The 21,718-nt window shown below is 48.0% G+C and overlaps 7 protein-coding genes across 7 annotated transcripts; 4 read left to right on the top strand and 3 right to left on the bottom strand.

The window, feature by feature from the left end:
• Positions 1–155: 155 nt before the first annotated feature.
• Positions 156–12,132, bottom strand: SAMD00019534_022660 (hypothetical protein; the record flags this gene model as incomplete). The annotated part of the gene is made up of 4 exons (XM_012901564.1): positions 156–8,493; positions 8,564–8,670; positions 8,728–11,010; positions 11,077–12,132. 4 exons carry the CDS (start codon positions 12,130–12,132, stop codon positions 156–158), a joined length of 11,784 nt encoding a protein of 3,927 aa, XP_012757018.1.
• Positions 12,133–12,616: 484 nt separating this feature from the next.
• On the bottom strand, positions 12,617–13,363 carry SAMD00019534_022670 (hypothetical protein; the record flags this gene model as incomplete). The annotated part of the gene is made up of 1 exon (XM_012901565.1): positions 12,617–13,363. The coding sequence occupies one exon, from the start codon at positions 13,361–13,363 to the stop codon at positions 12,617–12,619; it is 747 nt and encodes a 248-aa protein (XP_012757019.1).
• Positions 13,364–14,549: 1,186 nt separating this feature from the next.
• On the top strand, positions 14,550–15,896 carry SAMD00019534_022680 (hypothetical protein; the record flags this gene model as incomplete). The annotated part of the gene is made up of 2 exons (XM_012901566.1): positions 14,550–14,930; positions 15,000–15,896. 2 exons carry the CDS (start codon positions 14,550–14,552, stop codon positions 15,894–15,896), a joined length of 1,278 nt encoding a protein of 425 aa, XP_012757020.1.
• Positions 15,897–16,326: 430 nt separating this feature from the next.
• Positions 16,327–16,711, top strand: SAMD00019534_022690 (hypothetical protein; the record flags this gene model as incomplete). The annotated part of the gene is made up of 2 exons (XM_012901567.1): positions 16,327–16,485; positions 16,577–16,711. Coding segments are annotated over 2 exons (294 nt in total), but the record flags the coding sequence as incomplete, so codon positions are not given.
• Positions 16,712–17,646: 935 nt separating this feature from the next.
• Positions 17,647–17,799, bottom strand: SAMD00019534_022700 (hypothetical protein; the record flags this gene model as incomplete). Its single annotated transcript, XM_012901568.1, has 1 exon — positions 17,647–17,799. One exon carries the CDS (start codon positions 17,797–17,799, stop codon positions 17,647–17,649), a length of 153 nt encoding a protein of 50 aa, XP_012757022.1.
• A 46-nt stretch (positions 17,800–17,845) lies between these two features.
• On the top strand, positions 17,846–19,867 carry SAMD00019534_022710 (hypothetical protein; the record flags this gene model as incomplete). The annotated part of the gene is made up of 5 exons (XM_012901569.1): positions 17,846–18,630; positions 18,699–18,890; positions 18,958–19,086; positions 19,178–19,335; positions 19,497–19,867. 5 exons carry the CDS (start codon positions 17,846–17,848, stop codon positions 19,865–19,867), a joined length of 1,635 nt encoding a protein of 544 aa, XP_012757023.1.
• A 698-nt stretch (positions 19,868–20,565) lies between these two features.
• SAMD00019534_022720 (hypothetical protein) lies at positions 20,566–21,543 on the top strand (the record flags this gene model as incomplete). The annotated part of the gene is made up of 1 exon (XM_012901570.1): positions 20,566–21,543. A coding segment is annotated over one exon (978 nt), but the record flags the coding sequence as incomplete, so codon positions are not given.
• Positions 21,544–21,718: the final 175 nt, after the last annotated feature.

A 21,718-nucleotide genomic window follows, 5' to 3' on the forward strand; every position in this document is an offset into this window, starting at 1 on the left:
TCCATCCCATCACCAATCCCAATGTATTGCGTACATGTATAACATACATGTATCAACATTATTAACATTATTTAATGCCTCAACGTGTAATTAATAAACAGCCACCCAACTAGTTCCTTGGCGCTACCCCAATAACCAATCACGCACGTGTTTAATCAATCATTGTCATCAGTATCTGAACGATCATAACTGCTGTCAGTATGCTGTTGTTGGTTGGCCAAGCTGATGTTGTGCTGCGCGATCAAGTCCTTGAGTATCATGCAGAAGTTGAGCGATTCCTGGCTGTCTGGAATTGGGATGGTGAACTTGGTACGGTAGTCCACAATCATGATGCGCTGCAGATGTTCAAAGTGCAATGTGACACCTTCTTCAATGATCTCCACATTCTTGATGTTGGCAAGCTCGGCAGCCCACTTGAATGAGTATCTTATCGTCTTGACATAGATGATGTGATTGTTGGTGATGACGCTGATGAACTTGCCATGAGTAAAGTGTGTGATGTATACATCATTCTTGAAGCGGCCTTTGAATGTCTTGTCCAGGATGAAGCGTCCCTCACTTAGCTCATGTGAGTACTCGGTCAGGATGTCATCGTTGCCAAAGCTTCGAGGAGGACGGATGCGCGGGATATCTTTGAAGAGGTTGGTCGTGTTCCTGATGCCCTCTGTAGTCTTGGCGGCAAAGTCGAATACACCGACGACTGGCTTGACACCAGCGCCGACGACTCCTTTGAACACACCCTTGGCAAATCCCTGGAATCCATCCTTTTGGGCACCCTCGATTGGCTTCCTAACGATACCTGTGACACCGTCCAGCACTCCTCGGCCCAAGCCTTTGAATCCAAATGCTATTCCTTCTCCTACATGTCTGGCTCTCTTCTGCTGACCTCTTTGTCTTTGTCTTAAGTACTGCTCGTCGAATGTGAGTATTGACACACCCTTGCCAACTGCGCCAGATATCTTTGAGAGCGTGTTGAATAGTCCATAAACAGAGTTCTTAAGCAAGCTCAGCGAGCCTCTTGCAAGTCCTTTACCAAAGTCCTTTGGAGAACGGACTATACCCAAAGCCGGCTCGTAGAAGAAGTCCTTGACACCGGTACCCAGATGATTGAACAGGCCAACTGGATTACCAATGTTGTCAGAGCTGCCAATGACCTTGTACAGTTGATTGAGTGTCTGGATTGTGTAGTGCTTCTTGATACGATGCACCAATGATCGCTTGCTGAGGAATGGATGCTCCAGGATCAATGAGTTCAGACAAAGTTGTGTCCTCTCCAGGCCAAAGCTGACGCCTATCACCTCCAGTAGGACTCCAACTACATCAGATCTTTGTTCAATCAGTCCATCACGAACGAATGAGAATGATAGTATCAGCTTGACAGGATGTAGCAGCAATAGTTTGATGTAGACCATCTTTGACTTCTTTGTGTTGCTGTGGTCATTGTCATCAAAGTCATCATTATGATCGTCCTGTTGCTCCTGCTGTAGTTGGTCGTCCTCCTCCAATCCATGTGCTACTTGGGCCTGAGCCTGCGCCTTTAGGTTATTCTTGAGCTTTGATGACTTCAACTTCTTGGAGAGCTGAAGCAGATTATTGACCATCTCAATGACTGATGACAGGATGCTGTCCTCCAACATCAGATTGGACTCTTGGATGAGCAATGAGATCAGCTCAAAGTGAATGAGCTCGACATTCTCCTCATTCTTGATGAAGCTAAAGTGGAGGTGCGGCTTGGGACCCTGCTGTGCCGCCTCGCCATCCATTGGTATGCGCTCATCAGCCGCACCGCTCGGATAGAATAGAACAGGGTAATCAGTGTGCAGTAGTTGATTGTCAATCTGGATCGATCGCAGGATTAGCTCGAGACGCGAGTAGATGTTGGACTTGGAGAAAAAGAATGTGATGTCGTTGAGCGACAGGTATAGTATCTCCTTGGGTGTGTCGTTCACAATGGAGAATCCAATGCCTGGCAGACGCACCTGCAGCTCGAGTCTCGACACTTCTGGCGTCTCCTCGTCCTCAACCGACTGCCTGTCATAGGACAAACAGAGCACTCGCGTCGGGCCATCCACGCGCATGTAGCTGTACAGTGTACTGATGCCAATGCGAACAGGCCTGAACGACTTTATCTTGAGAATGTTGCACTTGAATGAGATGGTCGGGTTGGCATCGACCTCGATCTGGAGCACGCGGTCACCCATCACCTCGTCCCATGAATAGTCGGCAGTGGTAAAGGCGGGAAGCGAGTCATACTGCGTGCAACCCAGCTGTAAGTAGCGAATGTTGATTGGCGTATTGTTCTCGATCCTGAATGGAGGATGACCGACTTGCTGCGGCAGGAAGTTGATCGTGTTGTGCGTGCCATTGTCGCGTACATCTACCTTGGCCAGATAGGGTGCCAATGTGTTCTGCCAGTTGCGCATCTTGACTGTGAGTGTGGCAATGTCGTCGATTGTGAATGCGCCCGACCATGAGAACTCATCGCGATCCATCTTCATCTGTAAGTGTCTCAACTCGTACTTGTTATCCCAGTGGAATGGCATGCGCTGGCCAGGTTCCAACAACAACTGGCCATGGCCTTGGCCCTGTGCCTCGCCGGGACATGCTTGGCGCAGAATGATGCTGATTGGCGTATGATTGACCAAGATGTAGTTGTAGTCGATGGTGACCATCTTGGTGCGCTGAAGCTTGCCCTTGCCGAGAGAGATGCTGGCGCGGAAGTTGTACTCATTGTCGTAGCTGCTGTCGTCTGCCTCGCAGTATATGGCGCCGCCGCGACCCACTGTCTCGAGGGAGAAGCTGGGCGACCATGTCGAGCCGGGAACCTTGATCATCAGTTTGCTCGAATGGTATAGTACCAGCGCGTTGTCGATGGCGCAGTCGCGCTTCTTCCTCGAGCTACCCTTGTTGCCGCTCTGCTTCTGGACGATCTCCGGTACCAACGCCTCATTGATCGCAATGAACTTTGGCTTCTTGTAGACAATGGGGAATGATGTGCGATTGATTATCCAGTACTGCGAGTAGAAGGCCAGCTTGTAGACACCGCCCACGCCAGGGTACAGCTCGCGACTTGCGATCATCACATTGAGTGACTTGGTCGTCTTGTTGGGATCGCTCAATCTGATCTTCTCCTTGACCAATGGTTCAGTGCCGCGGTTGCAATCAATCAAAAGATAGCGTGCTGGTGGATAGCCTGGAATGTCCGAGATGATCATCTCGGTGCTGAGGCGGGGGTCCTGGCAATAGATTGATTGTTGTGCCTGCGGTGCCACTGTGATGCTGATTCGCTCGCTGGGTGAGGTGAATGTGATTGGACACGGAATCAAGTTCTCAAACACCAGGGGTGGTAACACCCTGATTGTTGTGAGGTGGTCCATTCCCATGCCCTCGCCTCCAGTCGCCTGTCCAATTTCCTTGTCCTTGTCAGTGTCGCCCTGCTTTGTGCTGACGACCAACTTGATGTTACGATAGAATGGTTCACGTGCGCCGTCTTCTGGAGAGGGTGGCACATGTCCGCCGCGCGCCATCGACGTTGTAATCCTGTGTAGGTCCTTCAATGCATGATCGACCAACTGTACCGTGTCGTTGGACTCGTTCGTGTGGCGGTACTCTGTCGTCACGCCATTGGGCAGGATGGACAATCGTTTGTTTGAATTGAGGTACTGCAGTGGCAGAGGGTACTCGTCGCCCGGGAACAGGATATGCGGACGGAAGGAGGGCTGTTGTTGTTGCTGCTGCGACATGGTTGTCTCAGCCATGATCCTGATCTCAAGGTCGAGCGTGGTCTCATTGCGCAGTGTGACGTTGGAGTGGATGGTCACTAGCTTGCTGCCGTCCTCATTCCAGCCGACCTTGAACACCAATCGTCGATTGTTGATGAACAATGTATTGTAGCCGAGCTTGGCGATGGACACGGGCTTGGAGAGCAGCGAGCCTGTGCTAAGTCGCACGACCAGGAAGGGGCCTTGCTCCGCGCCTGACAGTGTCTTGTAGGCATGATAGTCGCGTGTGCGTCGCACAAGCTGCTGTTGCACTCGTTTGGACACCATTACGATGGGTTGTTTGGCGTCGTTCTCCAGTGGCTCAGTGTCATCGTACGACGACTGCTGCATCGCGATGTCCATGTTCTCAAGCACCTGGTACTCAATATCGATGCCCGTCTTATTCTGTATCCAATATGGGTGGAATGATGATGTCAACTTTCGAATGGATATCGTCTGGAGCAGTGGTGACTTGTTCATGTTTGGCTGCACAGTCTGTTGCTGCACTCTTGCAAAGTCCACGGTAGAGTTGGATTTGCGTGTGACAAATCCAGAGTTTGAGTTGGAGTTTGAGTTTGAGAGAGTGAGCGAGTTTGAGTTTGTGAGATCGCGCAACTCGGGTGGCGACTGGACAAGGGTGTCAGAGTTGTCAAGATTGTTGAGTAGATTGTCCAATGATCGATGCTTATGGAGCGTGGATGAGGAGGTCAGCGAGTCTTCAGTGTCCGTGATGGTGATGCCCAGTGGCGTGGACAGGGGCTGGGACGACGATGATGTGCTCTTTGTCATCTTGAACTGATTGAATATGGCTGGTAGCGAGGCCATGAGGTCATCAGAGATGCTGTAGAATGTGGTGAGGAGGGAGCGTGCCAGGCCATATGTGACGTTGATGTTGAGGTATTGCTTGGAGCTCAGCTCCAATGCCACCTTGGGTGACTTGGCCATGCGACAGAGCAGCTGGAATTCCCAGCCCTCGATCAGAGGCTCAAATGACGTCTTCTCTGTGTTGAAGTAGTCCAGCATGACCTTGGCCTGAACCGTCATCACGAGTTTTGGTCTTTGTCCATCCATTCTAAACTTGATCGTCGATAGGTTGACATCGAGCAATGGCATGTTCTGATCCTTGTGATCATTGATCAATGTCAGGTTTAGCAATGACAAGTCTGCTGACACCATCAATGTTGGTGCAGGCTTTGTTGATGGTGAGGCTGGTGGGGCGATGGCAGAAGTCGAGACCGAGGCTGAGGCCCCTGGGACCATTCCAAGATCAGGGAATGTCTTGATCAATTGTCCTGCGATGCTGGCAATGAGGAGGATGTCGTGATAGGACATGAAGAGACTGAGTGAGTCGATCTTGGTGCTCACTTCAATCACTCGCGCTACATGTGGCGCGCCATGTTCTTTGGCCGTGAGTATTACTATGACAGCATCAATGTTGACAGGGTCGATGAGTGAGGCTACACGCGAGCTCGACACATTGGCCACTGAATGACGGAATGAGAAGACCTGGAATCTCTGGAGTGATACATTGATCGTTTGATTGCAGCCTAGTGATTGGGACACCTTGGCCGCCGCAGAGAACTTGCCAATCACCAAGTTGGAGTACTGTGACTTGGGATTCTCCACGAGCAGGATCTTAAGCTTGTTGACAGAGGCCTCCACGCTCAAAGTGCGCTTCTTCTTCATGTCCTCTTCGTCTTCATCTTGATCCTGGGCAGGGGCTCTCGCCGCCGTGGCGGGAGGGGTCTGAGCCGCAAGCACGGCGGCCATGCGCTTGCTAAAGTCTGGCAACAGATTTGAGACGGGCTCCTTGAAGAAGTCGATGACGAGGAAGATGATGGCGGGCGAGATGAACACGCGCAGTCTGTCCAATGTGCTCGAGATGTTGATTGAGTTGCGCTTGGAATCGATCACAATGTGTGCGGTAAGGAAGTTGCTGGTGCTGCGTGCGATCGACTTGCGCAGAGACATGCCCCCGCTGATGCTGTTGCCAAGCCCGCCAGCTGTCGTGCTGTTCTTGCTACAGATTAGATCGACAAAGTATGTGCTGGGGTCGACTCGTGAGTCCATCAAACGGATCGATCGCAGATTGGCGTCGACTGTGGTCATCGCGCCAGCCTTGACCACGTGCGCCTGTATGTTGCTGACGATCAATGATGATATTGGATTGAGTATATCACCTCCATCAAATATAGACAGTCGCAACTCATTCAATGTGATGGCAATGGTCGTGTTGTGTTGTGGTCGCTGTCCATCCAATGTGCTTTGTGATCGTCGCGACACAGACTTTGGCGAAGTCGATGAAGACGAGGATGATGACTGGGAGATGGACTTGCGTCGCGATGTTAAGATCGGGTGCAGGCTGCCCTTGAACAACAAGAGGTACTCGAGGGCGGTGTTGAGGAGGAATGAGAGGTCGAGCTTGGTGAGCGTGAACTGGATACTGTTGCACATGATGTTGAGCTTCTGATGTTCAAAGTCTGCAGGAAGGGGCTCGCTCGATCCAACAAACAACTGCATCGACACGCTGCAGCTCACATCGTGTAAGAGTGGCGTGGTGGTGTCCGTGCCGGCTTCGACCGACAAGTGCATAGTCTGCGCCAGCAGCGAGCTTAGTCCAATGTGCAGCAACTCAAACTCCACAGAGTTGATGCCACTGCCACTGTCATTGTCGTCATGATCGATCCGACGGGTATAGAATAAGTTCTCCAACTGAATTCGACCAAGGTCCACGAGCAAAATGTCCACGCCACGATTGAGTGTGACGATCAATTGAGGGCTCTCCACATGTATCTCCAATCTAACACGTTCCTTTGGCTTGTCCTTGTCTTTGCTTTTGCCAATGCCAGTGCCTGAGTCGGTGCCAGAGCCTGTACCACCTGCTGCCAGTCTCTGTTGACCAATGCTTGCTGTTTGAATGAACGGCATCACAATCGACTTCTCCTTGTGCAATGTCCTGCGGCCTGATGTTGGAGACCGCAACATGTCGTGTTGGGACATGGGTGAGAAGTGAGGGCGAGTGAGCGTGGGTGGCAGGAGGCCACCATTGCTATCATTGCGTTGTCGCTCAATGATCTGTGTACTGCGCTTCAACTCAAACACTCGCTCGAGTATTGGCGAGGCGAATGAGAGCAGTGACTCGAGGAAGTGGTAGTCGAGTGTGATCTGCACGCAACGCACGATCAACAAGAGGTGCGTGTCAAATGGCAGCCGGTCCTCGGCGGCAATATGTCCAAATATTGATTCGTTGGTCGGTTGATCATTGGCACGTGATGAGAATGTGACCTTGACCGTGTTGCTCTGGTTCTCATCTTTGAGCGCGATGATTCGTTGGAACTGATCGCCTGAGGTAAGGGTCGCGAAAGGGTCGCCCATCAATGTGCCCGCAGGTAAAGGGTTGGTGTAGAGTACGTTGAGCTTGCCAATGTTGACCGATGCGGACATGTCGTGATTGAACTTGGTCTGGACCTCAAGGTCCACGCCAGACACAATGAACTTCATGGCCACCTCTGGACACAATATGTTGAACGCGCCAATCGATGCCGATATACGAAGATTGAGCGCATCAGACAGCGTGATCAGGGGCATCTGTGATGATGCGCTCATCATAGACTTGGGAATGAAACGCAGGGGAGAGGCGGTTGAGATACGCAGTGGTGATGAGGTGGTCATTGCGCGACGTGCGGCCGACGTGGAAGACTTGGTGGTTGCCAACGGCGAGTTGGGCTTGGTCTTGAACGACATGCGAAGACTGTTGAACTCGCGTCTAAAGTCATTGATCGTTGGGAGGAATGCGAACAACGTGTCCAAGATGTCCAAGATCAGAAGTCGCTCCAACCTGAACAATATGTCACCAATGGTAACCTGCAGTCCAATCTTTGGTATCGAGTTGTCGCGTCTCGGTGATGATGCCAGTGTTGTTGCTGCTCCATCATCAATCAATGTGTCCAATGTAGCCTTGATCATTAGGTTCTCGAGGAGGTGAGTTGAGGTCTGAGTGGGCGTTGGGTCGTCCACCCCTGTCTCGCTGGTGATGATGCCAATGCCAATGCCATCCAGCGTGAATGTGAACCTCTGTTGGACAACTATGACCTCATTTCTCATTCGTACATTTCCCAACAGGATGACAAGACGCTTGGACGGTGCCTTGGGCATCGGGATGATCAGCTGATGCGCCTGAGACGTGATCTTGAGTTGGAGTGGCTTCTTATCCCGCAGCGATCTTGGTGATTGTCCACCTCGCGGTGATGTTGGGTTGGATGTCGGCGACCTGTTGGCACTGGCTCGCTTCGAAGGCTTGCTAAAAATACTCGGAACATATTGGAATGTGTCCAACATGTACTCTGTCAAAGTTCCAACGCACTGTGGTTGAAGTAGTACATGTAGCGCATTCATCTGAGCCTGAACCATCTTGATCAGTGCCGTCTCTTCAAAATTGAGAGTGACCAATGGCTGACCGGCGACTGCCAGCGCCAACACCTTGGTGTCGCGACAAGACAGCTCGATGCCTGCCAGCCACATGTCCAGCTTGAGTCGATACATCTCGCTCTTGTGAAGATGCATTGTCACCTCCTTCACATCGACCTGTCCAATCCGCTCATAGTCCAAAGGGTTTACCAGTGCACCCGCTATGCACTTTGTCTCAATCTTCAAGTTCAAAGTTGATCGCGTTGGAATCTGTACATCATTATCAGATTGAACTGTCTCTGTTACCTTGCGATTGACAAGTATACTGTTGTGATGGATGTTCATTGTGAGTGAGTGTGGCGCAGGGCGTGGTTGGACAAGGCGCATGGACTTACATCATATGTACAATCTCAATGATGTTACCAAGTACCTTGGGTTGTATATTACAATATAATTGATTGAGTGCTATGCCCAAGTCAATGGTCTTATGTGCCTCACCAGCCTGTTTGATTGATTAGTACATGCAATGTCGCAACCACATCACGAGACACTAACATACCTTCTGATGGATCCTCAAGTCACCTCTGATGATTGCCGTGTGTTGATCTGCGCTGTGTTTGGATGTGATGACTGGTCTCTCCATGTCCTTGGGACGATAGATATCGATTGCGTTGATGCCAAACTTGCCAGTGAGCTTGGGTCGCTCCACCCCTATTGACATTGATGCAGTCAGACTGTCAAGGGTGGCCTCCAAGATGACCTCGCTCTTGGAGTTGAAGCTGAGCAAGTTGGTAAGAATAATCTGTGCTCTGTCAAATACAACGTCCATTTGTACATTGACTGGATGAATGAGACTTGAAGATGTGGTAGCCAGTTGTGTCTGTGTCGTGTTCGCCGTGGCCGTGACCTTGGATGGTGTTGTCACTGTCAGTGCGGGGACTTTGGGCGTGGCGCCGCCGCCCGCGCCAGCATCGCTAAGTCCCTCCTCGTGTATCTTAAACTGGAATGATGACATCAATGCCGCCTCGACGCGCTCAATTTCAATGACCAGAAGATGCGAGAACATTCTAATCTGATAGAATGTGAATGGCGAGAAGTAGAAGTGTGTGCGAGCGAATCGCACGTCTAGCGATACACTCGGGATGAACGCGGTTGATGTGGCCGAGCGCTTCTTGAGTCGCACGTCGATCGATGTATCAAAGAGTGGCTTTCCGCTGAGCTCCTCCTTGAGCACCCATATTTGAGTTTGATTGAAGTGGACTGGTTGCTCTGCCTTCAATCCATGTGTTTGTCCTGCCGCCGCTGCCGCCGCCTCTGCAGCCCTCTGTTCCTGCTCCAAAAGCTCCTGAATCGTTATTGCAGGTTGTCGCTGTTTCTGTGGTGGCTGGGTCAAGTATGACTTAACACTACTCAATGAGATGTAGTAGTTGGTTACGCCGCCACTTCCGCTGTTGTCGCCACCGGCGCCTCCAGTGCTACTGCTGCCAGACGACGAAGAGGTGTCGTCAATAAGCTGTAGAGGTTTCGTTGTGCTGAGTGTGATTGTGCCCAAGTCGAGTACCATCACTGCATTGTCGGGTGAGTTGGGCTCCATCTCATTGGCAATCACCGGGATGATGAATGTGGGTGACTTGGCTATGATGTCCATGTCAATATGTGATGGTGGCCCCAACGACTGCTTCTTGTTTGGTCCGCTCGAGAATCCAGACAGGTTGATCTCATGTGATGGCGTCAACAACTTCATGTAGTTGAGTATCGCCGTCGTGTTGAGCACAAAGTAAATAGGCTCTACCTGTATCTTGATCGCTATCCTCTTGGCAACAGCTGTTGAGGATGCAGCAGTGGCACCTGGCGAGAGGACTGGCGACATGGCCGGTGATGTTGGCATTGATTGGCGAGCATTGATGTTTGAGTTCGTGGGTGGCGGTGAGATCATGTTCATCTTGAATTGGAGGAAAGAGTCAGCCATGCCTGACGAGATCATGTCGGGGAACTGATCGTTCTGCACCCAGAGACCAGACAGCTTGAGCGATTTGATCGTGGCTTCGAGATTGAGTACCTCCAATCGCTTGTACACTGATGCTGAGATGTTTGAAATGTCACCATAGATCAGAGGGCAGTCCATGGTGCTGTCATCCGATAGCAGTTGGATGTGGATGGTCTTGACATGCAGGTTGATGACGATCTCCTTGCCCATTACATTGAGACTGGTAGCCACCACGGGCGAGTCGAGGCCTGTGGCAGGCGGAGACCCCAGCTCGCTCGCCGACGGCGGGCTGGTGTAATCGATCGTTTCGTAGAGCGCCTGCTTGAGTGACTCCCTAGACTGTTTGGGGAAGGTCGGCACCTCCGCACCAGGGTCATCAACATCAAAGTTGTGCATATGTTCGCTGTCGCCACTCCTACGCACGTCATCCATCATGTCGGTGTCATCGTCGTTCAGGTCGTCAATGGTCGTGTCATCGTCGTCGCTGTTGGCCGTGATGACCGACACTGTGTCCGAGACATCGGTGAGCAGTGATGGTGAGCCAAGTGTCATTGCCTTCTTGAGTCGCCTGTCCTCCTTCTTGCGCTTCTTGGCGTCCTCCTTTTCGCGTCGCTCTGCATCCTTCTTCTCTTTCTTCTCTTTCTTTGCGCGTTCCTTCTCCTCCTTCTTCCGCAGCTCGCGTTCCTTCTTCTCATTCTTTTCCATCTGTCTTGGCGTTGGTGTAGCACTCGCTGGCGATGTCGTGCCAGACGCTGACTCATCATCTGTACTCTTCTGAATCTGTCGCTCTTTCTTCAGATCCAGTGTCTTCTTTATCAATGTCTCAAATGCTGATGATCCTTTCTTCTTCTCCTCCTGATTGATTAATCAAGGGTGAGTCAGTGAGTGTCATTGATCAATGAATGGTACTGGATCACTTACCTTGATGTCGCTAACAAACTCGCTGAGTGATTCAAGGATGCCCAGCATTGAGGAGTATTGCTGTGGCTCGAGGGATAGTCCAATCTCCTCGATGGTCGTCTCTATCTCAATCTTAGTGATGCTGTTCTGAAGTATTGATCCGGACTGATGCATCTTCAGTCGGAGGTTGGCACACAGTGGGTCCAACAACATGTGATGCCCTTTGGACTCTTGCGTGGTGGGGATTGAATCGCGAAGTGATGCCGACAGGTCCTTTGTGGACAGGTCGGCCAGTGAGCGCACTTTGTGGTCCAGGTAGATTGATACGTTGGACAGGTCGGCCAGCTTGTTCAGCACGTCCACCTGCATGACCTCGATGAATGTCGGACGCCAATCAGCATCGGCCGATTGAATGAACAAGTGATCGAGGCAGAGGCCCATGGCAAGCAGTTCGCCGCCTGACCTCTGTCGATGTTCATATCGAATATGCAACTTCTCTATAATGATCTGTACATTGTTGATTATCTTTGTGAGCAACTTCTCTTTGAATGATGTTGTCTCCTTCTTCTTCTTGTCGCCACTCGCCGCGGCAGTCGCCATCGAGTCCAAGTCCATCGCCAACTCCTCGTCCTTGTCTTTATCCTTGTCCTTGTCTTTGTCCTTGTCCTTTGAGGATGGTTTGTCAAGTTTGAGGAACTTTAAGAACTTCTCCGATGATGTCATGTCCTCCTTGCTCGTGTGGAGGTCGCCACCGCCACCGCTGCTTCGCGCACTCGATGAGAAGCTGTGCCCGCCACTGGAGGACGACGCCAGAATGTATATATCTTGTAGATGGATGACGACCGACTCGGTCTTTAACGACTTCCATGGCACTTTGATCACCAACTTGCCAACGATGCCTCTGTTCACCTGCAATGGTAGGTCAAACGCTTGAAATGCCTCTGGCTTAATCTCAATATTCTTGAGCACTGCATTTCCTGTGAACAATCCAATCTTCAACTGTTTCTTTGTGACCTCCTGTAAGAATGACCCAAGGAATCTATCAATAACCTCTGCAACAACTCCTTCAAATACCATTCTTCGCTACACTATCTTGCATTCAGATGTTTGATCGAATGTAATATTGAATGAGATTGATTGATTGAGTTGAGTTGAGTTGATTGAATGAATGTATATGTATATGTTATTTGTCAGATATAGTATAAGTATGAAGTCAAATGAACTCGAGAGTGTTGTTCATGTGACTGTTACGGGGTTGATGAATGGCCCATCTTTGCTTCGCAAGCTGCAAAGGTTACATCGAATCACCCCCTCCCACACACCTTATGGAAGCGAATTGATTGCGCTCTAGGGGTATGTAGACGAAGACCCGGTCCATCAACAAATCAATCAATCAATCATACATCTTAAGATTAATCAATGAACGAATGATCACAAGGAGGAACGGATAATAAATAATATAAGTTTATTATTATAAATAAATGGGATATATCTGATTGACACGACATGACGCTCAATCAGAAGCAGACAATGACTTTGACCCAAGAAGAAAGTCAATGGTTTAGTTGCGACGGACAACAACCTCATCAACGGTCTTGACAGCGGATGGAACAAGACGCTCACGATCATTGTATGGATACAAGTTCTCAGTGTGGAAACGCTCGGCGGCGTTGGTCTCGTTGATATATCCCTGGTTGAGAGTGTGTCGGTGCGACTCTCTGTAGAACTCGGGTGGGGCGGTGTAGTCGGCGTTGGACACTGGGTTGCGCTGGTTGGTTCTGAAGTTGGAACGGTAGTCTCCGTACACGGTGGCTCTTCTCTTGGCCACGTGACGACGCCAGGCGATGATGGACGAGATGGTTCCGAGCAGGATGAGCACACCTCCAAACACACTGCCGATGATCACTCCGGCCAGACGGCCTCCGTACAGTCTGTTGCGGTACTTGGATGGCGAGGATGTGGCGGTCACCTGGTCAAAGCCGCGCTGGTTGGCGCCGAGATGGGTGTCGGCGAATCTGTTGTACGAGGTGTCCGAGTAGGAGTTGGCCTGCTTCCAGTATGAGTTACGCTGTCTGCCGTTGTTCCAGCCAAAGACATTGGTGTTACGCTGGGCGTACGTCGAACGGGGCAGGTCGATTGCTTCGCCCTTGTTGTAGGCACGGGCCCATGTGTCGTAGGCGACTCTCAACGCAGCGTCCGAGTTGCCGTTGAGTCCAAGGTTTCGAAGTGCTAGAGGGTTCTGCGCCTCTATGAACGTGACACAAAGAGTCACTAGAGCCAGCAGCCCTATCAAATGAATGATTCGCATTGTTGGTTTGTTTGTTTGGACCTTTAAGTTAATTAATTAAATAAAGGTTGATTGTTTATATAATGTTATAATGTATGTAATAATATATAAAGTATGTTATAATAAATAGGGAAACAAAGTATTACTTAATACTATTGATGTATAAAGTAATGTTAATGTTATAATGTTTGTTGAGGGGATGAGTAAGGTAGTTGATATAACAACAACAAGGTGCACTTGGTCCATGTCAATAAGTCCAACTCTGACTGACTAACTCTGGCTGGCTGACTCCAGTCCATCCACATCCATCCATCCAAGCACTTCTCCCTCGCACACACCACACTCTTTCTTTCATTCTCACATTCATTCATTCATTCATTGTCTATCCATCGTGTGTGTGTGTCGCTATGAATGAGATAGGATTGATAGAGATACATCGAGTGTGTCATTGCGTATATCATTGTTAACACATGTACACACATAAGTCTTCATCGAGACGAGTATGTATATATTTTTGATTATCTGTATCTGTATCTGTACGTGTGTGATGTTCAAATCGTGTGTGGTAATGATGTCAATATCTGACGAACCCACACTCATTACTTGAGATAAACACACAACTTCATACAGATAAAGACAATGGAATACGGATATAGTAGTATCTGTGTTTAATGTCATACTCGCGCCCACACACACACGAGTCAGACTCAACACTCACATGTCTGTCTCACTTTGAATCATCGATGATCCATTCTTCTAACACATACTTACGATGATGTACATGTATCAATCCATTCATCCATCCATCCAACACATGAATGGAGAAGACAAGATAGAGATAAACACACTCTCATACACATACTAACCCACACTCCAGATACACACACATGAATGGATGTTGTTGTTAACTCTGCCGAATTGACCAAGTCCACCGATAATTACACCAACAACTTGAACAATCCAATCCACTCCAATCCACTACACTCCATTACTTAACTTATTATTACATTTAGTTGTACAACCAACTTTATTATTATAACTTATTAGTACTACATAACCAACATTGACTTGGATAATATATAATATATATATACATATAATACTTTATTCATAGTTTGTTAGTTAGTTTATACAATTACTTAAACTCATCCACATCCACATCCACCTCACTACACTCCAACAACAAACAACAACAAATTAATCAATCATGAGAATACTACTGATTGCATTGGTAGTGACACTCACTATCGCCACAACATCGGCATTCAGCACTCAGGAGGGCCAGCAGATTCTGGCACTGTTGAACGACATTAGAGGTTCGGTGAGCCCTCCACACGCATCCGGTGGCTTTGCACCACTCCAATGGAGCAGTGACCTATACGCGAACGTTTACAACGTGTCTGCAGCCTGTAACGATAGATACATGTCCGAGTTGGCTGCCGTCGGAGCCACTGGCGAGAACACCTTCTTCTTCAACAGCGAACCAACACCCTACGAGTTGATCAATGCCATCAAGGCACCCGGTGGATCATTCAACTATGATGATATCTCCTGTGCCGATGGTGTCGATTGTTCAATTTATACCAATGTAAGTTCGGTTAATCATTCAACGGAATAATTCCAGTCCACTAACATTCATTCAATCTTCTGAACTCAGGTGATCAACGACCAAACTACTCAAGTTGCCTGTAACAAGGCTTACTGCTCTGCCAACCAGGGATGGAAGGTCGTCTGTGGATACTTCCCAGCTGGTTCATTCGCCGGTGTCTCCCCATACCCCGCCCAACCACATGCCTCCACCTCCAAGTTGGACGTCAGCAACATCAATGGTCTGCTTTCGTTCCACTCCAACAAGATGATTCAGTCCGAGCCAGAGATCGAGAAGCTGTCCATGCCCAAGACTGGAAACTTTGACTGGAGAGAGAAGGGTGTCGTCGGAATCCCAGAGGACTCGATCGACTGTGCCGACTCATTCGCCTTCACCGCCACTGGTATCTACCAGTCGCGTATCGCCATGTCCAAGGGCATCCGTACCTCGCTCTCCAAGCAGCAGATCCTCGACTGCTCCGGCTCCGCCAACGAGAACTACTGCAGCGGTGGCAACCTGAACGACGCCCTGCTGTACGTCCGTGACAACGGTCTGATGAAGACCACCGACTACCCATACACCGGCGCCAGCACCCTGTTCAACCACCCATGCAAGTACGACGAGTCCAAGATCGTCGTAGACGGTGGATACGTGCGTTTCTCCGAGCCAACCAAGGCTGACATCCTGTCCAAGTGTCGCGACCAAGGTCCCCTCGGTGTGGCCATGCTCGGAACGCAAGACTTCTACGACTACCGCGGAGGTGTGTTCCGCTGCAACGTCGGCCAGGTCACCGCCACCAACCACTCTGTGCTGTTGGTCGGCTACAACCAGGACCAGGACTACTACATCGTGCGCAACAACTGGGGCACCCAGTGGGGTGAGCAAGGCTTTGCCAGGATCTCTGCTCTGCCCAATGAGGACTGTGGAATCGGTGCCAACAGAGCCGGATCCGTCGATTTGAACTAAAACCGAACCTCCAACTCCTTACTTATATTTAGGTTAGTTGTTCATGTTATGTTGACTGGACAACATACCTACATACCATCATCTCCTAACCCTTATTTATTAATAAATATATCCATTGTTCGTCATGGACATTTTAAGTCATAACTTATGTTGTGTCCTTTCATTCAATGCATTGATCAAATGATGGCAATTTCGCACTTTTGAGTGAAAGTTCACACTTTTAACGCTTCTCTTCTATATCTCTATCAATCTCATTATCTGTATATAGTTATATAACATACATACATACATCATGGTATGTTGATGAGTGCAGCAGTGTCAGTGAATGAACAGAATCAAACTAACAATCAAACCAACGATCAATCAAACAATTCGATGTGATGACAATGAATGAATGAATGAATGATGATGATGGATTACGATATTATAGCTATTCTATTCATTTTATAAGACATTGGTTGGAAAGGAGATCACAGTTGAACTAAAGAATGATCTGTCAATAACAGGTTATCTACAATCAGTCGATCAATACTTGAATATAAAGCTCAAGGATGTTCGAGTGGAAGAAGAGGACAAATACCCCTATATGGTATGATCCCCATCAATCAATCAATCAATCAATCGATAGACAGACACAATCACTAACTCACACACAACTTGGCGATCAAACAATCATATAGCTATCTGTAAAGAATTGTTTTATTAGAGGATCAGTTGTCAGATTCGTACATCTGCCGGCATCAGAGGTCGACGTTGAAACACTGCAAGATCACACAAGACTCGAAGCGAGAGAACAGAAGAAGATCGCACAACAATAAAACAAATGCAATAACGACGTCGAACATGTAACACAATCAATCCGATAAATCAATCATCTTGGGTTGTTGGTATGGAGCCTCCCTACTTCTTATACAAGTTTGTTCCAAAGTGGGATCACGGTAATGATCAGCTGATGTGGTGGAGTGCTCACTCGATCATTCATTCCACCCCAATGCATGCAGGCACGCCTACTCAAAGATGATTGAGCCTATGTATGGGTCCTTGGAATTGGAAGTTGATCAGTAAGACTCACTCCTAATAATAATCGATCACTTATCTCTATCTAATAATAATAATCGATCACTTATCTCTATCTAATAATAATAATATATCAATCAATCTATCCAAATGAAACTAAACTTATTCAATTTAAATATATTATTGTTATTATTAATATTAACAATATTATTAAGCAATGTTCATGGATCACCATCAGTACTACTGACCGGAGACGATGAATATGAATGTTCGCCAGGTTGTAAATCCTACATGTTGGGTAATGGTCTCTGTGACCAAGTGTGCCTCAAGTCAGATTGTGGATTCGACCAAGGTGACTGCGAGGGAATAATACCATCTGTCTGATAGATCACAAGATATATTCCAGTCAAGCCTTCAAATTGGACTCATGTGCCACTGAAGAACACTCGTCTTTCAAGCCCAAAAGAATAAAATCAAACATTGTTTGGATTCATCATCTGAATCGAAATACACATTGCCACGAGTCCATTGATTGTCATCAACCATCAATCCATCAAACAAACTTATACAGATAAATAGATACACAAGTAGATCGATCAAACACAATCAATCAATCAATCATGTTGTCGAACTCTTCAAAGTGTCTATCGCGATACTTTAGTCAGACTTATAGATCATCCTCAACAAGACATTTGGTGTTGTTGACCAACAATAATAGCAATAATGGTTCGATTCAGATGATGAGATCATTCGCATCTTCGTCATCATCATCGTCAACATCAGATCCATCTATAACATTGCCTCCAAAGAGGCCTCGTGGTAGACCAGCAAACAAGTTCGAAAGGAGGTCATCGGCAACACTAAAGGCAAGCGATAACACGACCATTTCATCGATACAACAACAAGATATAATACTTCAACAACAACTAGAGATGGCTGAGATTCAGAATACATCAACATCATCATCAGACTCATCAACTTCCTCAACAACATCTTCAACATCAACACCATCAACATTGGTCGACACTACATCAAGCATTACAACCGAGACAGAGAGCACTGAGTCATCACCATCATCGACGACAACATCAACATCATCAACATCATCAGCACCATCAGCATCAGAAACCATATCAACGACAACGACAACATCACCATCTTCGAACCCATCAACTTTTAATCTTAGACTGGGAGAGGGCGCATTCTCCCCCAACTTCAAGATGCCAGACCAGAGACCAAAGTTCACATTGAACGAGGAGATACTGGGTGAGGACACGATGACTCCCAAGCAGATCGTGGCAGAGTTGGATAAATACATCATTGGACAGGGCGAGGCCAAGCGCGCCGTGTCGATCGCGCTGAGGAATCGCTGGAGAAGAAAGAGACTGGACAGCTCTATCATGCAGGACGTCTATCCCAAGAACATCCTGATGATTGGTCCCACGGGTGTCGGCAAGACCGAGATCGCCAGACGTCTGGCCAACATTGTCAAGGCTCCATTCATCAAGGTCGAGGCCACCAAGTACACCGAGGTCGGCTTCCACGGCCCCGACGTCGACTCTATCATCCGCGACCTTGTCGAGGTCTCTATCAACAACATCAAGTCCAAGATCGCCGCCTCCTACAAGGATCAGATTGATCGCGAGATTGAGCAAGAGGTCATCTCCTCATTGGTCGGTCCACATTTCCAGAACAGGACTTATGACGATCTCATCAAGTATGTATTTGATTGATTGATTGATTGATTGGTGAGTGGACCATGACTAACCATCGCGTAATACATAGGCTATACAGGGAGAAGGCTTTGGAGAACATTCAGATTGAGTTGGACTTGCCACCTGTCGCAACACAGGAGAGCAAGCAGGAGGATGATATCATTCCATTGGCCAAATTGTTCAACATTCAGATCGACACTGGCAAGACAAAGAAGAAGTCGCTAACAACAGTGGCAGAGGCAAGAACTATATTGGAGAAGTCGTAAGTGTTCAATCATTCATTTGTACATACATACATTCACATCACTAACATTGAGTACATACAAAAGACATAAGGAGAAGTATATAGTACAACAGGATGTTACCAAGCTGGCTATTCAATCAGCTGAGCAGAATGGAATAGTGTTCTTGGATGAGATTGATAAGATTTGTACACCCAAGGAGGGTATCCATGGAAGGTATGTATCAGTTTGTTGATGACACGTGTCATAAGATGCATCGTCACTCACTCACCAACTAACCTATCCTATGACTGATTGATTGATATAGAACTGGTGATGCCAGCACTGATGGAGTCCAGAGAGACCTGTTGCCAATCATCGAAGGTTGCAATGTACACACCAAGTATGGCATAGTCGATACTTCCAGGATACTCTTTATCGCCTCTGGTGCATTCCATGCCAACAAGCCATCGGACCTCATTAGTGGTAAGTGTTTCCGTGTTGCCGTGTGTGTGGCGTCGGTGTGGTAGTGTGGTAGTGTTGTAGTTTGTGGCGGTGACGAGTCACACGCGGATGACGAAGCATGCCTAAACCATTGATCGATCAATAGATACTGACAATACTACAAACTACAACCACAACAACAGAGCTACAGGGACGTCTACCAATTAGGGTAGAGCTGAAACCCCTTGAACAGAGTGACTTCTACAGGATCTTGACAGAGCCAACGAACAATCAGATCAAGCAACAAGAGGCGCTGCTCAAGACTGAGGGCATTCAGCTACAGTTTAGTGACGATGCACTGAAGGAGATCTCACGCATAGCCTACGATGCCAACGCACAGGTGCAGAACATTGGTGCCAGACGACTGCACGGCATCATCGAGAAGGTGGTCGAGGACCTCAGCTACAACTGTGATCTACATGTTGGCGGCACTGTGGTGGTCGGTGTAGAAGATGTGCGCAAGCATCTAAGTGACCTGCTATTCAAGACTGATCTATCCAAGTACATCATCTAAACTGCGTGGTCAAGTTTCGGATGGTTATAGATGGATGGATGGATGTATTGGATGTATGTTGATGTTCAGCGTAGTTTGACGAGTCCATCGTCACACAACGAAGTTGCTTAAGCAACTTGATTGGTGCGCCCCTCAAACACAACCTTGTCATCATAATATGGTACATTCCCATGGCTGGCTGATTGATTGGATGATGGGTGGAGAGTCGTTTGCAAAAGGATTGGTCATTCAGGGTCAGGTGCAAGGGTAAGGGCCAACACCTGGCAACTGCGCCTAACAGCTACCCTTGGTGTTGCCAAGTTGAGTGACGAGGATGGCTCATCAGAGTACGAATAAACTTCAAAAATATCTTTGCATGCCTGACAACAGTGCATCCTGATTATGATCACAATTATGTTCATCACCAACACAGGAGGTGACGGAATGGACGGAACTAGTAGTCAACATCACCTATTTAAATGCCCATTATAACATTGCCCAACATCATGTAAACAACTAAATAAGTAACCATCCTACCTACTTACCTAAGCTTCATAGACCTGACACGAACACTAGCCATCTCGCGGTTCTCGTCGTCATTGTTGTTTAATTACTCTCTCTACAACTTTATCATCCATCTCAATCATTCATTCAATATATATATATACTATTATTACTACTTATTATTATTATAACTAAGTACTACTATTATTGTATCGATGAATAACATTACTCAATTAATACTTGTATCTGTATTACTTCTTGGAAGTGTTGTGGTCAACGCGGATGTCAATGGAAACACCACGACAATTGTCGATCCATGGATTGTCCAAGAACGTTATGATATGTACATGACAATATTGGCCAGCACCCATGTGCCCAGATTGTTTGGACAGGACAACCTTGGCAACTTGTTGTGGGGCCTGCCCATCCAGATGGAGTGGCAAAACAGAACCGGTCGTCTGGAGACGGCGCCATCGCAGAATGGCCTAAGGATCAACGAGTACTCGTGGTGGGCCGACATGAACTACTACCTCTCGGTCATCCCATACTTGTCGGCCATGCGCAAGGGTCTGGTGCCCGCAATCAGCATCCGCCCACCAGTCGTCTACAAGACCAACCAGCTGTGCCTCACCTACGAGACTTGCAACGCCAACGTGATGTCCAAGTGGGACAAGTACTTTGACGCGATCATCGCCCTCCAGGCCAACACCTCCACTCTGGACACTGACCGTCTGCTCAAGATCATGTGGGACGCTCACACTGCCAGCATTGGTTACGCCGTCAAGCAGTTCTCGGCCAACCTGGCCAAGCTCAACGTGCGCGAGGCAGAGTTTGGCAATGGATGGGGACACTTTGTCGAGATCCTGGACATCGTGGGCTTCAACACCAACTACACTCAAGTGTCTATGCTTGGCGTCAATCTGCCAAACAGGATGCTTCGCACCACAGACATCCCACCATTCATTCCCGACATGACCAAGCCAATGAACAACGTGGCACTCTCAATGATCTCGATCAATGACTTGACCAAGATACCATTCGCATGGCCAACCTTCCTCGAATTACTTCGTGCCGTCGAGCTCATCCCCGGTTGTCACAACCTCATCCTCTCAGAGATCAATGACTATCTTATCAATCCAGTTGGCACCATCATTGATGTATTGGAGGGTATCATGACCTTCTGCAAGTCCAACTAAGCTTTGTGTATGTGTCTATGTTTGTTTATGTGTTTGTCCATGAATGTAATGGACACCTTACAAACTTTTGAGATCCAAGTCATTCAGCCTCTCATGACTCCAAACAACAACAAATAATTATAAATAAATAAATATTAGTGTGTGTCTGTAAATAAGTTGGGATCTGCTCATG

Source organism: Acytostelium subglobosum, assembly GCF_000787575.1.
Source record: "Acytostelium subglobosum LB1 DNA, scaffold: scaffold4, whole genome shotgun sequence".
Classification (NCBI taxonomy): domain Eukaryota; phylum Evosea; class Eumycetozoa; order Acytosteliales; family Acytosteliaceae; genus Acytostelium; species Acytostelium subglobosum.